The sequence below is a fragment of the Megascapheus bottae genome, chromosome 37 (assembly GCF_031878675.1).
Source record: "Megascapheus bottae isolate mThoBot1 chromosome 37, mThoBot2.hap1, whole genome shotgun sequence".
Lineage (NCBI taxonomy): Eukaryota > Metazoa > Chordata > Mammalia > Rodentia > Geomyidae > Megascapheus > Megascapheus bottae.
In genome coordinates, this window is record NC_143545.1 from 3905234 (window position 1) to 3921375 (window position 16142).

Below are 16142 nucleotides of genomic sequence, written 5' to 3' on the forward strand. Positions count from 1 at the left end.
AACAAGAACAACAACAAAAAACAGCCAGCAGCTGTGGTTCACACCTGCAATTCCAGCTACACAGGTGGCTGAGATCTGCATACGGGGTGAGCCCTCTACCACTAGGCCAAACGCCCAGCCTGGCTTGTTTTTTTAACTGTAGCACGATTTGAACTGGGGACCAGATGGAGGTGAGGGTTTAGTGAAGCTTGCCTTTAAAATACAGGAACTGTTCACTTAGGGTCCTTGACGTAGGTGGCAGAATTGGAAGTTCTGAACAAGTCACAGTGGTAGGAAAACTTGGCAGGAGTGAAACAAATAGACAAAAGGCAGGCAAACAGAAGGGCAGTGGCACACTCTGAGAGTGTGGGTGCTCTCATAGGGAGATGGAGATGAGAGATGAGAGAGAAAGTGAAAGAGAGAGAGGAGCTGCAGCTTGCTTTCATACTCTGGGCCAGTGTGGTGGGCGGGTCACTCCTCCTCCCTCTGCTGGCTTCCCTCCCACAAATCACTAGAACCCGCTGCTGTGATTTCTTTCTTGTGGTAATCTCTACTCTGCAGTGCTCAGAGGCTTCTGGGGACTGAATTTTGGTTCTGGGGACTGAATTCTGTCATGTAAGTAGAGCCCTGTCTACCATCCTGCTGTGTTTGCAGCGTTTTCCTGGGCTTTGGGCTTGAGGAATAACTTCAGTTTTGCGTCCGTTACTAGCAGTTAGAGTCTACTTCTTTCTTTTCTTTCTTAGGCAGGTGTCTATTATTCAGTCATATTCCTATCCCTCCATGCTTTACGAGTTTACTTCTTGCTTTTTTTTTTTTGATAGGTTCTTTGTCTTTCAACTCTTGCTATTTTGGAGGGGGGGGTGTAAGGTTGGGATTTTCTTCTCTTTCTTTATTTTTTTTTTCTTTTTGCTGGTCCTAGGTTTGAACTCAGGGCCTGTGCACTGTCCTTGTGCTTTCTCAAGACTACTTGAGCCACAGCACCACTTCTGGCTCCCCCCCCCCCCCGTATGTGGTACCAAGGAATTGAACACAGGTCTTGGTGCTGTTAGTGGAGGCCAGAGGTGGACAAAATATGAGATGACTCAGAATACGATTGAGATGTTAAACGTTTATTTCACCAGGAGCTGACACGCCCAGACTACACCCCAAGGTTGGGATCTCGGGGTGCAGCCCCAATCTGAGAAGCAGGCGGTTTTTAAAGAAGCCCAGCACACATGCTGAGTGTTCTCACCATAAATCTCCTCCTTCTTTATCTACAGGCAAGGTGCATGTGGTTGTGGGCAAGGATACAGCCTTCTTCTGGGTAAGTGAATGGCAGGGGAAAGGGTGTTAAGTTGAGGTGAATGGTGACAGAGGGGAGCTTGGGGAAGGGAAGGATGTAAACCCCAGTCCCTAATTTCTACCATTCCATAAGAATGCATTTTCCCCGTTTTCTACATTACACCTCTCTCTGTGTTTGTACTGAGTCAAACTTGACTCCTGTGCATCCTCATGTATGGAGACTGTAAGAGCTTGAGTTTCACAGAATTCATTCACCCCTTTATGTAACGGAGTAAAGTATGAAGGATACAAGGCCTGGCAGTAATGCCAGTGAGAAGCCATGTAGGGGTGCAGCCAGGGCAGACAAAAGTGTGATCAGCCAGGGAGACTGGCTAAACATACCTGAAACCACTTGGTTGAGGTTTGTGCTCGAGTTTCACTGTCCTTGATCACTGTATTTCTGATGATGCCAGATTAATTGGCACAAAAACAACAGGCCTCTCCCAGAGCCATCCGAGGCCTTCCTCTTTGAGAAACAGGAAATGTAGCCCCCTTCTGTTCTGGAGGACGTGTCAAAGATCTAAGGCTCATTTAAAACAAGTTTAGAGGGGCCGGGAGTTTGTCCTAGTGGTGGAGTGCTGGCCTAGAATGCACGAAGATCCGGGTTTGATTCCTTGGTACCACATACATGGAAAAAGCCAGAAGTGGTGCTGAGGCTCACGTGGTAGAGCTCTAGCCTTGAGAAAAACCCAAGGACAGTGCTCAGGCCCTGAGTTCAAGCCCAGGACTGGCAAAAAATACAAGTTTAGGGGAAGTTAGTGTGGGCAGCCCTGAGGGAGAAGTAGTAGGCTCCGGCAAGCGGAGGGGGCGCCTTATGGAAGAGAAAGTCCCAATTTGGGCGCCCTGGGTTAAGAAAGGGTGGAAGGAAACATTCCTGGCCTCCTGGCAGAGACCCCATGTTTTTCCAGTTCCCATATCCAGATGTGGTTAAGGCATCGCAGTGTTTTAGGATAATAATAACTGGGGTACAGGTGCCTGGAACTTTCTGATTTTGGGGTCCAGTGAGAGAGATGTAGGGGTTATTGTCGACTCCCCAAGATATGGTTTCACAGCCCCAGTTCTTGCAATGAACCTCTCTGGCAGCCTAGCAGAAGGTTCTGCTGGGATGGAAAAGCATACTATGTAGTTCCTCGTAATGGTTTTTTGATTTCTATTCTTTCAAATTCGAAATTGCCACAGCCATACCAGGTAGACATAATTTGTCAGCCGCCTCCCTCTTCTCCTAATGACGCTCCTGGGAGACCTTGGCCTTTATAACTTCCTAGACTTTTCCATAAAACACAGAGACTGAATTCAAAAGAGGGCCCTACATAGTATGTTCCAGTCCCTTGGCCAATATTCTTCCAGGTGTGGGGTCCATTAACTCCCAATCAAATGACGTAGGCTGATAGCGATTTGGGGCGAATATCAAAACACAGGTTACAGTTAAGAATAGAAAAGTCTTGGCTTTAGGGAGTCCTTGGTAGGGGGTCCCAGTCGCCATCTCTTTGGAGATGGTAGTTCTGGGTCCTGTGTCTTGGTGATCACAGCAGAGTCCAAGTTTGGTGTTATGCCTGTTTAACCTGGGTGTGGTGTATCTAAGCTCAGAGTCCACTCATTTTGGCAGTCTTGGGATGACCAGGTAGGGCCTTTTATGGAGGGCTGAGGGCCTCAGGTCACAGGGAAGGGTCCTGTCCAGCTAGGCTTGAGCCCTGGAGCTCTGGAGATGGTGAATCCACGCCTGGGTGAGGGGACAAGAGGGCATACTTTCTCAGAGTCCACAGGTGTCTGGGTACTACCAACCAAATGACGAATGTGCTCCAGAGTCAACTGCAAGCCAGTGAAGACTGAATTAAATTGTGGTTAGTATTATCAGCCAGCTCAGCTCCCTGATCTTTGGGGGGAAAAAATGGGGAGGTCTACATACCTGGAAATTCATTGTATATCCATTTCCCTTATGAGCTCCAACTTTCAGACATACTCATACCATTTGCAACATACTCAAAACTTCATGGGATTTGTCTTCTTTCTTTTAACAAACATTTTAAGACAATCCTGACTTTTTAAATACAGTCAGGGGACTTTCAACTTAGCACAGAAAGTAGGTCCCTGCAGGGTGGGGGAGTCAGGCAGGTTAGGGTGGGTAGCTGGCAGATTAGATATCACAATCTCGCAGGTACATTGCCCAGACTGGCCCAGAAATGCAATTTTCAGCTCAATGAGTCCTTTAAAAGGCCATTTTACTTCCATTCAAAGCAACAAGGTGAGGAACACAGAAGTAGATTTTAAGCATGATCTTACCTGAAACTTGTTAAGGACCAAAATGTAACTTGGGTTACATTTGACAAACTTGTAAAAATGATCTGTTTCTCTCTGTGGGCCTGCCTACAATTGTTACAGAAAATCTACAAGGCAAAACTGGAATGGCAATGAAACAATCATTTGGTAGCACTAACTTTCCTTTTTTTTTTTTTTAACTTTGAAACAAATATTTAGGACAATCTCACTTCCAAATTTTATCCAGAAACCATTTCTAATTAAAAAAAAAAACTTTTACTAACCTTTGCTTTTAACACTTCACACTTTATCCTTTATTTGCATTTGAATTACTCTGATAGGCTCAAAGCCATCCCCTTTGCCTCCAGGCCTCCTTCTAAGAGGCTTTTTTTTTTCAGTCTGAATTACTGCCTAGAACTCCAATAACAGATTAAACCCAAATTACAGATTTTCCTTGATGCAAGAATTACAAATATCACTATACCCAAATCCAGACTTAGCATCTTTCTTTTCCTAAATACATCTAACTGCAAACTAGTATTGAGACTAAATCATAAGTAGATAAACTTTTAAACATTCCTTTTAAAGCCTTTTTTCCAATTTCATATATTTTTAAGGGACAGTTTCAGAAATACCAATCACATCACCCACATTTTACCATCAGGTTTTCAGTGTCAGTCTGCAAGGAAAAGGGACAGGATGAAGGTGAGACATCTGGCCCAGCTTTTGTGCCATGTGTGAACTTTCCCTAGGGCCTGTCCCACCCTAGACACCAGAGCTACACCTTTGCCAGTTCCCCTCTCAACCTCAATGTCAGGCCCACAGGCCTACCCTAAGTTTTCCCTGTCCTTTCTCTTGCCACTTGACTACATAAACACTTTTAGACAGACAAAGGTCTTGACACTGATAAGCAAACATTTCTATTTAAATATCTAATCCTTATTTCTAATACTTATCCTCAAATTTAGTTGAGGAAAATAAATCCCAGTTTCCCTGATGCCTTTTTGCTAAACTGGACAACTTGATTATAATATAAACAGCCTAATGCATTATAATACCAGGTTCTTAAATGCAAATCACAGAATCCTTAGAAAAATATTTTAACTAGTTCCTCTTAATGCAGTAATTCTTTGAGATATTTGGAACACCCAAACTTGATCATTTTTCTTGGAGTTTAGACTTAAATTCACCCATTTACCTTTGTGTGTGTCAAGTAGATACTCACCCGTAAAAACAGCATGCTGATATTTTAATCTTGAACATGTTCACTCACACACACACACACTCACACACACACACATTCATACTCACAAAGATCTTAAAGTGCACAAAATTAATATCAGTGGCAAGAGATACTTTTGCCAATCTTACTCTGGCATCCTTTAAGACAAAACTTCTTACTGAGCACTTTGCTGGGCCTTTTGTTTCCAGGGTTTATCTGCTAGCAAGATAATTTAGCATAACCAAAGTCTTTGAATTCCTTCCCTGGAGCAAAACTCCCAGCCCCCTCTTTTTCATATTTTTTTGGTGTGCCGTCCCTGAGCTTTTTCACTGGAGGCTGGCACCCTACCACTTGAGCCACTTCTTTCCACTCCACTTCTGGCTTTTTGATGCTGAGCAGGAGCTAAGGAATTTCACAATCTCTCCTGCCCTAGAGTGTTTTCACTTCAGATAGTATCTCAGGCTGTAAGCCAAAGAAAGCATTATTATTATTATTATTATGAAAAATAGATCTCGGGGAACAGGGAAAGCAGCTTAGTGGTATAGTGCTTGCCTAGCATGCACAAAGCTCTGGTTTCCAGTCCTTAGTACCACCGACATAGAAAAAGAAAGAAGTGCAGCTGTGGCTCAAGCGGTAGAGCGCTAGCCTTGAGAAAGCTCAGGAACAGTGCTCTGGCCATGAGTTCAAACCCCAGGACTGGCAAATAATAATAATAATAATAATAATAATAATAATAATAATAATAATAATAATAATTCTGACACATCAATCATTTCATTTCTAATCCATTGAATTTCAGATCCTGATTCCTCTCTTGTTTTTGTTTTGTTTTTTGTTTTTTGTTTGTTTGTTTTCTCTGTCAGGACTAAGAGCCAGGAAAGGCAGAAGGCTAGTGGGAGAATCTGCATATCCAGCTGTCATATGACACTTGCAAATGCCATCGGTTCAGCCTAAAAAGAACAAGGAGGAAAAATAACAGAAGCCTTGGTGAGAATGGTACAGAAAAATCTGCCTTCCACAGACAACCCAAAAAGCTGGCCAGCAGGTAACTTGCATTAGGGTTGAAGTCTCCCACAAAGGCAGCTAGGCTGGGACGGAGGAGGGAAGGTTAGATCTGGGATGTGTGCCTTGAGTTGGAGTAACATCCCTCTTCTTCCTCCTCATTGTCGTCCTCCTCCTCTTCTGCTTTTCTTCTGCTGCCTTTTTTGTTTCTATTTTTTTTTTTTGTTTTTGTTTTTTTGCCAGTCCTGGGCTTGAGCTTATGGACTGAACATTGTCCTTGAACTTTCTCAAGGCTAGAGCTCAACCACTTGAGCCACAGAACCATTTCCAGCTTTTTTCTATGTATGTGGTACTGAGGAATCAAACCTGGGTCTTCATGCATGCTAGACAAGCACTCTACCACTAGGCCACACTCCCAGCCCTTATTTCTAAAAAATTTTTATTGCCAGTCCTGAGGCTTGAACTCAGGGGCTGGGCACTGTCCTTGGACACATTTTACTCAAGGCTAGTGCTCTGCCACTTGGCCACTTCCAGCCTTTTCTGAGTATGTGGTACTGAGAAATCGAACCCATACATACTAGGAAAGCACTGTTCCACTGAGGAGCGTAGAAAATATCTATATATTTTCTATAAACCTATGATTAGCCATTTGTATTTTTATACTTGTATTCATTTGTATCTTTATACTTGTACAAGGTCGGACCTGTGAGAGCCAGCGAACTAGGCAGAAGCCTGATAGCCTGTCCGCAGGTTTTCTCCACTGACCACATATTGGGTCTGTCCCTTCACCCATTAGCCAATCAGTTCAAAGCATGACAGCTTGCTAAACCGACCAATGACTAGTCACGACCTGCCTCCCATTTTGTATTGCACCAATCATTTAATGGAATCTTGGTGCCAGTGCTTACTGGGACCTGCCCCCTACCAAAGAATGTATTAAAGGTGCTGTAATGTTGTGCACGTGGCCTCTGGTCTGCACTCGACTATCAGTGCGCAGAGACCCCATGCTCGAGCTCGTCAATAAACGACTCATTGCAATTTGCATTGATCTTCGGTCTCTGGTGATCCTTCCGGGGGGCTTCAAGTTTCTGGGCATTAAACCACTAGACAACACTCCCAGTGTACCTTTATTCTTTCTTTCTTTTTTCTTTTTTTAGTGGGTCATCAGGTTGATCTCTGCACCTGGGCACTGTCCCTGAGCTCTTCACTTATACCTGAGCCACAGCCCCACTTCCCTCATGGCCTACTTTTATATGACATTTTTATTATTATATTTTATTATTCCATATATTTATATTATATATACAATTTGCATGTAGGTCATATAGTATGTTATAGGATTGATAAAGTACAACATACAACAATTATATAGCACCATGTAACCTAATACTGTATATAATATAAGGGTCTATATAACCAGGGGGCTGGAGTTTACATTTGTCATCCCAGCTACTCAGGTGACTGGTGGTCAAGCCATCCTGAGCAGGAAAGTCCATGAGCCTCTTCTCTCCAATGAACCACCAGAAAAGTAGAGGTGGAGCTGTGGATCAAAGTGGTAGAGCACTAACTAGCCTTGAGGGAAAACCTTCAAGGACAGTGCCCAGGACCTGAGTTCAAGCCCCAGGTCTGACCAAAAAAGAAAGTATATATAATATAATATAATGCCATATTATACAGTATATTTACAATAGAACATATACCATGATGTTATATAAATTATGTATCATAGGGCCGGGAGTTTGGCCTAGTGGTTAAAGTGCTTGCCTAGCATGCATGAAGACCCAGGTTCAATTCCTTGGTACCACATACATAGAAAAAAGCCGGAAGTGGTGCTGAGGCTCAAGTGGTAGAGCTCTAGCCTTGAGAAAGTCCAAGGACAGCGCTCAGGCCCTGAGCTCAAGCCCAGGACTGGCAAAAAAAAATTATGTATCATAGAACATAATGGTATGTCATATGAAATGTTTATAATATCTATCATATAGCATATGACCAAGCAGGGATTTGAACTCACCTTTGTCTCTCAAGGTTGGCTCTATCACTGGAGCCAGAGCTCCCCTTCTGGCCTTTTCATGGTTCTGTGGAGATAAAGAGTCTCCCAGACTTTCCTGCCTGCCACCCTCACATCTTGGGCTCCTGAGTAGCTGGGGTTACAGGGAGGAGACACCAGTGCTCAGCTCCTCCATTCTTTCCTTTTCCACCATTGCAAGATGGCCTTGGTGGTAATTGAGCCAGGACAAGCCACAAGTAGGGAATGCTATGATCATTTTCCTTCTAGAAGTTTCCTTAGATTCAAACTCTCCTCTTTTTGCAGTGAAAAAGCTCTGGGAAATATGCCTAGGAATATTGTCACCTATCACCACAGCCAAACTGCAGTGCTGTCTGTTGACTATTGTGGTTCTGTTTGGGACGACAGTTATGCTAACAGTGATTCTAGCAGGTGAGTAGCTTTGAATGGCCAATGGGTGGCTTAGGCCCCGGACGGGCACAAAAACAGAAGACTGATTATAAAGCAAATCCATTGTGTGTTTAGTGAACCAAGCAGAAAGCCGCATTCCAGAGCACAGCCTGTATTCTTCCTGTCCAAGAGAGTGGATTGGCTTTGGGAATCAGTGTTTCTACTTTTCTGAGTATACAAGGAACTGGACGTCCAGTCAGGACTTTTGTGCCTCCTCTGGAGCCAATCTGGCCACCTTTGACACCATCCAGGACCTGGTAAGAAATGCTTTTGGGGTTCCTGTTCTCTGTGACGTGCTAAAGACACCCCACCCCGACTTGGAGAGGTTGTGTGAAGTTAAAGGGTTGGGCGCCAGGAGCTCATGCTGTCATCCAGTTACCCAGGAGGCTGAGATGGGAGAATCGCAGTTCCAAGACAAATTGTGCAAGAAAGTCATGAGACTCTTACCTCCCAGGAAAAAACTGGAAGGAGATTTGTGTTAGAGAAGGACTCTCATTTTCAACTTACTGTGTTTTATTACAGAATTTCTTGAAAAAACACAAAGGTTACGATCATTGGATTGGACTTAGAAGAGAATCCTCAAAGCACAGTTGGAAGTGGGCAGACAACACAGAGTTCACCAACTTGTACGTTTTCAACCATCTTTTTGCTTGTTTGTTTGTTTGGGTCAGGACTGGGGCTTGAACTCAGGGCCTAGGCCCTTGTTCCTGAGGTTTTGCTTAAGGCCAGTGCTTTACCACTTGAACCACAGCACCACTTCCAGCTTTTGCTAAAGAGTTTATTGGAGATTAGAGTCTCATGGATTTTCTTCCAGGGCTGGCTTTGAACTGTGATCCTCAGATCTCAGCCTCCTGAGTAGCTGGATGACAGCTGTGAGTCCTGGAACTCAGCATGGATTTGTTGTTGTTGATGATGGTTTATTTTTCTGCATTTTGGAAACAGTTGAGCCTGAGTGAAGGTCACGTCTAGGGAGCCCACAGGTGGCCGTGAGTCATGAATGAATGCGTGGTTAGTGTGACTGGGATGGACGGGTGATGGACAGACAGGTGGCATTCACACCAGGACTTTGAGAATGGAGAAGAAACGCAACTCAGTCAGCAGTGCTCATCACTGAAGTCAGATGAGCGCTAGTCTCTTACTTCTGTTAAAACCACACCTAGCATCCGGGTTGTGGCCTGGTGCTAAAGTGCTTGCCTCACATTCACAAAGCTCTAGGTTCAATTCCTCTGAAGCACATACACAGAAACAGCTGGAAATTGTGCTGTGGCTCAAGTGGTAGAGCTCTAAACTTGGGCCCAGGAAGCTCAGGGACAGTGCTCAGGCCCTGAGTTCAAGCCCAGCACTGGCAAGAAAGAAAAAACAATGAAAAAGAAAAGACAGGCCACAGCTGCGTGCTGGTGACTCTCACGTGTCATCCTAGCTGCACGGGAGGCTGAGGTGTGAGAATCAGGGTTCCACACCAGCAGAGGCAGGAAAATCTGTGAGCCTCTCATCTTCCATGAACCACAAAACAGAAAGCCAGAAGTGGTGCTGGGGCTCTTGATGGAGAGCAGGACTCCTTTTGAGCACAAAAACTCAGGGAAAGCATCCAGGCCCCCAGTTCAAACCCCACAACTGACATAAAGAACAAAAGGAAAAAGAAAGCAAGTGCGCAGCCAAATGTGAATACTGAACAGTGTTTCTGCTTGGCTCTAGGGTGGAAGTTCGAGGCTCTGGGGAATACGCCTATTTGGATGATATTGGAATTAGCAGCGCCAGGGTCTACGCAGAGAGAAAGTGGATCTGCAGCAAACCAAGCCTCTATGCCCAGTGCCTAGCTGCCTCCAGCTCTCTCCTACCCCGTGTCTCCTCCTCTACATACTGTCTGCTTGTAGCTGGGATCCTAATAGCTCATGCCTAGAATCCCAGCTATGCAAAAGACTGACATCTGAGGACCTGGGTTCAAAGCCATCCTAAGCAGGAAATTCCATGAGCATTATTTCCAGTGAAACATTAGAAAACCAGAAGTGGCACTGTGGCTTAATTAGTAGACCACTAACCTTGATCTGAATAGCTCAGGGACAGTGCTCAGGCCCTGAGTTCAAGCTCCATGACCCACAAAAAAGGAAAAATAAGAAAATACCTGGTACCCCTCAGGAGACATTCCGTCTTGTTACAACTTGGGGTTTCTCTCTCTGCCTTCATCTCTGTGTGTCCCCTGACAACTTTGATTGGATTGATAATTAGCTTTTTTCCTTCTTTATTTTGTTATTCCTTAAAAATTTTAATTATTTACTATTATTTTTCATCATTTTTGTTAATTTATTATTTTTCTTTTTTACTTATATATTTTTATATTAAATTGTTATTTTCTTAAAATTATATTTCTTTAAAAAAATTTTTTTCCAGTCCTGGGGCTTAAACTTAGTGCCTGAGCACTGTCCTTGGGCTTTCTCAAGACTAGATCTTGGCTGGGAGCTTGGCCTAGTGGTAGAGTGCTTTCCTAGCATGCAGGAAGACCCGGGTTCGATTCCCTGGTACCACATACATGGAAAAAAGAAGCCAGAAATGGTGCTGAGGCTCAAGTAGTAGAGCTCTAACCTTGAGAAAAAGTCCAAGGACAGTACTCAGGCCCTGAGCTCAAGCCCAGACTGGCAAAAAAAAAAAAAAACTACAGCTCTACCACTTGAACCACAGCACCACTTCCAGCTTGTTTTTTTTTTCTGTTTGTAATGGGGTACCAAGGAATTGAACCCTGGTCTTCATGCATGCTAGACAAGCACTTTACCACTAGGCCAAACTCCTGGCCTTGTTTTTTTGTTTGTTTTGTAACCTTTTATTTTCTTCTCTTCTTTTGCCCAAGGTTGGTGCTCTACCATTGAGCCATAGTGCTACATCTGGCTTTTTGGTGCTCCATGGGAGATGAGGGTCTCCTTTGAACCTCGATCCTCAGATCTCAGCCTCCTGAGTAGCTAGTCAGACAGGCGTGAGCCACCACGCCGGCTCTCTTCCACCTTTTTGATGCTTCACTGGAGAGAGGAGTCTCACAGACTTTCCTGCCCGGGCTGGCTTTGAACCATGATCCTTGGATCTCAGCCTCCTGAGTAAGTTGGGATGACAGGTGTGAGCCACCAGCACTGTAGCCACTTTATACGTTCTCAGAACTAGAACTGGAGCCTTCTGTCGAGCAATGTGTTATTTTAATTTCACATCAAGTATTTATATCAAGGTCTCCCTAGAAATATTATTGTCATCTTCCTACCAGCCCTGCAGTTGACCTGTAAAATTATAGTTATAAAATATTACTAAATAGAAGAGATTTTAGCCTGCTTTGAAGAGAAGAACGTGATGGTGTTTATTTTGTTAAAGCCAAGTATACAGTTATTACAGGATTAGTGCCTGAGTTTTGCTTCCCGAAACAATATAAATATATACTTTGGAATTTAATAGTATAGTTGTGTTTGTAAAATTAAATGTAATCAATTGGACTTTATTCTGGGTTGAAGGGAGTGAAAATATTTTGCTGTTTACTTTACTAAAGCCACACATGCAATTCTAGAGATTAACATCTGTGTTATGCTTTGGGAAGCTAAACAAATGCTTTATCATTTGAAATAAATGTTATAATACATCACTTTCAAACTTTCTAGGTTTTGGCCAGTCTTGGGGCTTGAACTCAGGGCCTGAGTACTGGCCTTGGGCTTTCTCAAGGCAGAGCTCTACCACTTGAGCCACAGCGCCACGTACAGCTTTTTCTATGTATGTGGTACTGAGGAATCAAAACTGAGTCTTCGTGCATGGAAAGCAAGCACTCTATCACTAGACCAAACTCCTGGCGCCCTCTAGAGTGTGCGTGTGTGTGTGTGTGTGTGTGTGTGTGTGTGTGTGTCTGTGTCTGTGTCTGTGTCTGTGTGTGTCTGTGTGTTTGCTTTGTGCTCAAGGCTGGTACTCTACCACTTGAGCCACAGCACAGTTTTCTTGTGGTTCATTGGAGATAAGAATTTCAGGGACTTTCCTGGCTTTGAACCTTGATCGTCAGTTCTCAGCGTCTTGAGTGGCTGGGATTATAGGTGTGCATTGCCACACCTGGCTTCTCCATGAGTTTAAGAAGACATCTCCTGTTGGGAGCCAGAGTGGAATCAAACTGTACCTTGACTTGCATCAGACGATGGCTTTATTGTCTTATTGCTTTCTGGCCCTATTCTATGTAAATGACCTGAGAATTACCATATGAATGTAACACCTGGAGGTTCCCTGGGAGAGGAGGAGGGAAGAAGGGGGAGTGGAAAATAAACGCGGCAGTCTCGGCAGTCTTTGCCTGGACTGCGGACATCCCGGACCCGGTGTGTCTGTCTCTCTTCTTTTTCTTCCTAGTCCTTGTCCCCTATTTCAGGAACCCCAATCTGCGAACCCTGGTTTGCTGCCGGTTGGCCCCGGCATCTGGCGCCCGAACAGGGACCCTGAAAATCTGGGACGAAGGTGAAGGACCCCTCCCTGTGGTGAGTAACACATCGTAGGACTATTAAGAGAGTATAGTCAGGAGTAAAAATTATGGGTCAAGCTAATAGCCATGGGTTATTTCTACCGATCTTAACAGGCCTATTTGAAGCCCACGGAATGTGGGTGGAAAAAGGGGTGCTTCAGAGCTTCCTACAGTTTGTCGAGGAGGCATGCCCGAGGTCTATAGAGGAGGAATTCCAAAAAGCCTGGCAGCTGATAGGAAAAAAAATTCAAGATTATTATGATGTATATGGCCCCGAAAAGACCCCAGTAGAGGCTACTACTGTATGGAATTTAGTAAGTGAATACATAGATCCTGTACATGAAAATGCTGAACTTAATCTTGAATTAAGGGAACTTTATGAGTTAAAGGACCCTTCTGAAGAACCTGAGGCTGAGCCATATGCCGCAGCCCAAGAGAGTGTAAGTGAGATCTTGAAAAGGGAACAACAACCAGTAGATATTGAGTATCAGAATTCAGGTTTGAATACCAAGGAGGAAAGTTATGATGAGTCAATGGAGGGCCGGGTGGCTACGATAGAGAAGAAGTTAGAAGAAATGCTACATCTTCTATCGAAAATGGGGATGGAGCAGAGAGCCCCCCCAGAAGTAGGAAAGAAATATGACCCTCAGGCCACTATGGTGTCTGATTCTAAACCTTACCCCTCACACCCACCGCCTCCGGCTGCAGCCTTACGGCCTCAATCCCTTTCTCAACCTTTAGGCAAGCCTAAAGGCCCTAGCAACAAGTCCCTTTTAACAGGCACTACAACCAGGCACAGTGCATCGCAATTAAACCTGACTCAGGCTGCTAGAGAGAGGGAAGGTATTTCAGGGCCTCGATGCTTCCCTAGTTTAGTTGATCATGATGAACAAGTATACCATCAACCTGTTCCTGTTAAACTATTACAGGATTTAAAAAATGCCTGCTCCCAATATGGGCCAACTGCCCCTTTTACTCAAGTAATATTGGAGGCCGCATGTGCTGGTATTGCATGCCCAAATGACTGGAAGCGGCTTGCCAGAGCATGCCTTAGTGCAGGAGAGTACTTATTATGGGAGACAGAGTTCACTGCACAGGGTCGGGCTAAAATTGAAACAAATAGGTCTAAGAACCTGCCTTACACTGTTGATCAGTTGTTAGGAGAGGGAACCTATAAAAACACCGAAGATCAATTGGGTTATGCAAAGGAGGCCTATTTACAAATAAATGCTGCGGCCAGAGAGGCTTGGAAAAAGTTACGCAATTCCAAGCGTACAAAAAATCTAGTAGAAGTTAAACAGGGACCGAATGAACCTTATCTAGAATTTTTGTCTCGATTAATGGAGACTGCAGACTGCCTAGTACAAGATGAGAATGCAAGGAAGAGTATAGTTAGACACATAGCCTATGAAAATGCCAACGCCGCCTGTCAGGCGGCTATCAGACCCCATAGGAATAAGGGAGGAATCACGGACTTTATTTCACTGTGTGCTGATATTGGACCCTCCCATGTACAAGGCCTTACCTTAGCCGCCGCTCCTCAAGGAAAGACTGTTACTGAGTCTCTAAAATATAGAGGTCAGCGGCATTCTCGGGATGCTAGACCCCCAGGGCGTTGCTTTTCTTGTGGACAAATAGGACATTGGATGACGCAATGCCCACGCCAGGCCAGGCAAAAGAGAGAAAAATCACCTGGCACATGTCCATGCTGTGGTAAAGGGAAGCACTGGGCTAAAGATTGCAAGTCAGCAACAAATCGCAATGGCCGCCCGTATTTGGGAAACTGGAGAAGGGGCCAGCCCCTGGCCCCGCAAAACCATGGGGCAGTCCCTCCCTCTTCTCGGCCACAAGTGCATCTTCTAACAACCCCCCAAGATCAGTCTCCGGCCTCCTCCGTGCCACCCCAGGAAGTGCAGGATTGGACCTCTGTTCCTCCACCTGCTCAGTATTGACCCCAGAGATGGGGACACAGGCTCTCCCCACGGGGGTCTTCGGCCCCCTTCCCCCGGGAGTGGCTGGATTGCTGTTAGGGCGAAGTAGCTCAGCCCTTAAAGGGATACAGATTACACCTGGCAAAATTGACCAGGATTTTACTGGAGAAATCAAAGTTATGGCCTCTGCCCCGAAACACGTGGTATCGATCCCAGCCGGTCAAAAATTAGCACAATTAATACTTGTGCCTTTACCTCCCGGGGAGACTGCTAATTCCCCATGTGGACAGAGAGGATTTAGATCTTCTGATATCTATTGGGTACAAAGCATAAAACAAGAGAGGCCTGAGATGACTATATTTATACAAGAAAAGCCCTTTAAAGGAATATTAGACACTGGAGCAGATGTGTCTGTGATATCTAAAAAACATTGGCCAGCCCAATGGCCCCTGACAACCTCTATGACTTCCCTACAGGGGGTTGCGCAAGCAACTGACCCACAGCAGAGCAGTGCGATCCTTGTTTGGAGAGATGAGGAAGGGCACTCTGGTCATTTTCAGCCATTTGTCTTGGATCATCTGCCAATTAATTTATGGGGTCGTGATATCATGGAAAAAATGGGAGTGTATATGTTTAGTCCTAGTGCTGCGGTCACTAAGCAGTTACTTGATCAAGGCCTCCTCCCCTTTAGGGGACTAGGCCGAGCAGCACAGGGGGAGCTAGAGCCACTCCAACCCCAGTCTCACCCTACGAGACAAGGATTAGGGTATCCCTTGACGGGAGCTGTCGTTTGCCCTCCCCCTCATGCTGATCCCATAAATTGGCTCTCTGAACAACCGGTATGGGTTGAACAGTGGCCTCTTTCTCTAGAAAAGATCATTGCAGTTCAGCAGCTGGTACAGGAACAGCTGGACTTGGGACATGTGGCCCCTTCTAACTCTCCATGGAATTCTCCAATTTTTGTTATAAAGAAAAAGTCAGGTAAATGGAGGCTGTTACAGGATTTGAGAAAAGTGAACACCACTATGGAACTGATGGGGGCCCTACAGCCTGGCTTGCCTTCACCCATGGCAATCCCAAAGGATACTTATAAGATTATTATAGATTTGAAGGATTGTTTCTATACTATACCCCTGGCGCCTCAAGACTGTAAGCGCTTTGCCTTCAGCGTCCCCTCTGTTAATTTTAAAGAACCCATGAAGCCATATCACTGGCTTGTGCTCCCACAGGGCATGGCAAATAGCCCAACTTTATGTCAAAGTTTTGTAGCTAGAGCCATTTCTTCCACTCGTGAAAAATTTTCTTCTGTTTATATTGTTCATTATATGCATGACATCTTGTTGGCTTGTTCTGACCCTATCGTCGTACGACAAGCCTTTGGACAACTAAAGCAAGATCTGAGCCTCTTTGGCCTTATAATAGCAGCTGAAAAGGTTCAGGAACACCCCCCTTTTACATATCTAGGCCATATATTAGGCCCACACTATTTTAAAAGCCAAAAAATACAATTAAAAA

General features: G+C 44.7%; 1 protein-coding gene across 1 annotated transcript; it reads left to right on the top strand.

Annotated features, from left to right (window-relative positions):
• Positions 1–5727: 5727 nt before the first annotated feature.
• Positions 5728–10419, top strand: LOC150042087 (C-type lectin domain family 2 member D11-like). Its single transcript, XM_090325283.1, has 5 exons — positions 5728–5822; positions 8091–8216; positions 8310–8491; positions 8757–8860; positions 9930–10419. Exons 1-5 carry the CDS (start codon positions 5771–5773, stop codon positions 10132–10134), a joined length of 669 nt encoding a protein of 222 aa, XP_090181409.1. The 5' UTR covers positions 5728–5770; the 3' UTR covers positions 10135–10419.
• The last annotated feature ends 5723 nt before the right edge of the window (positions 10420–16142 follow it).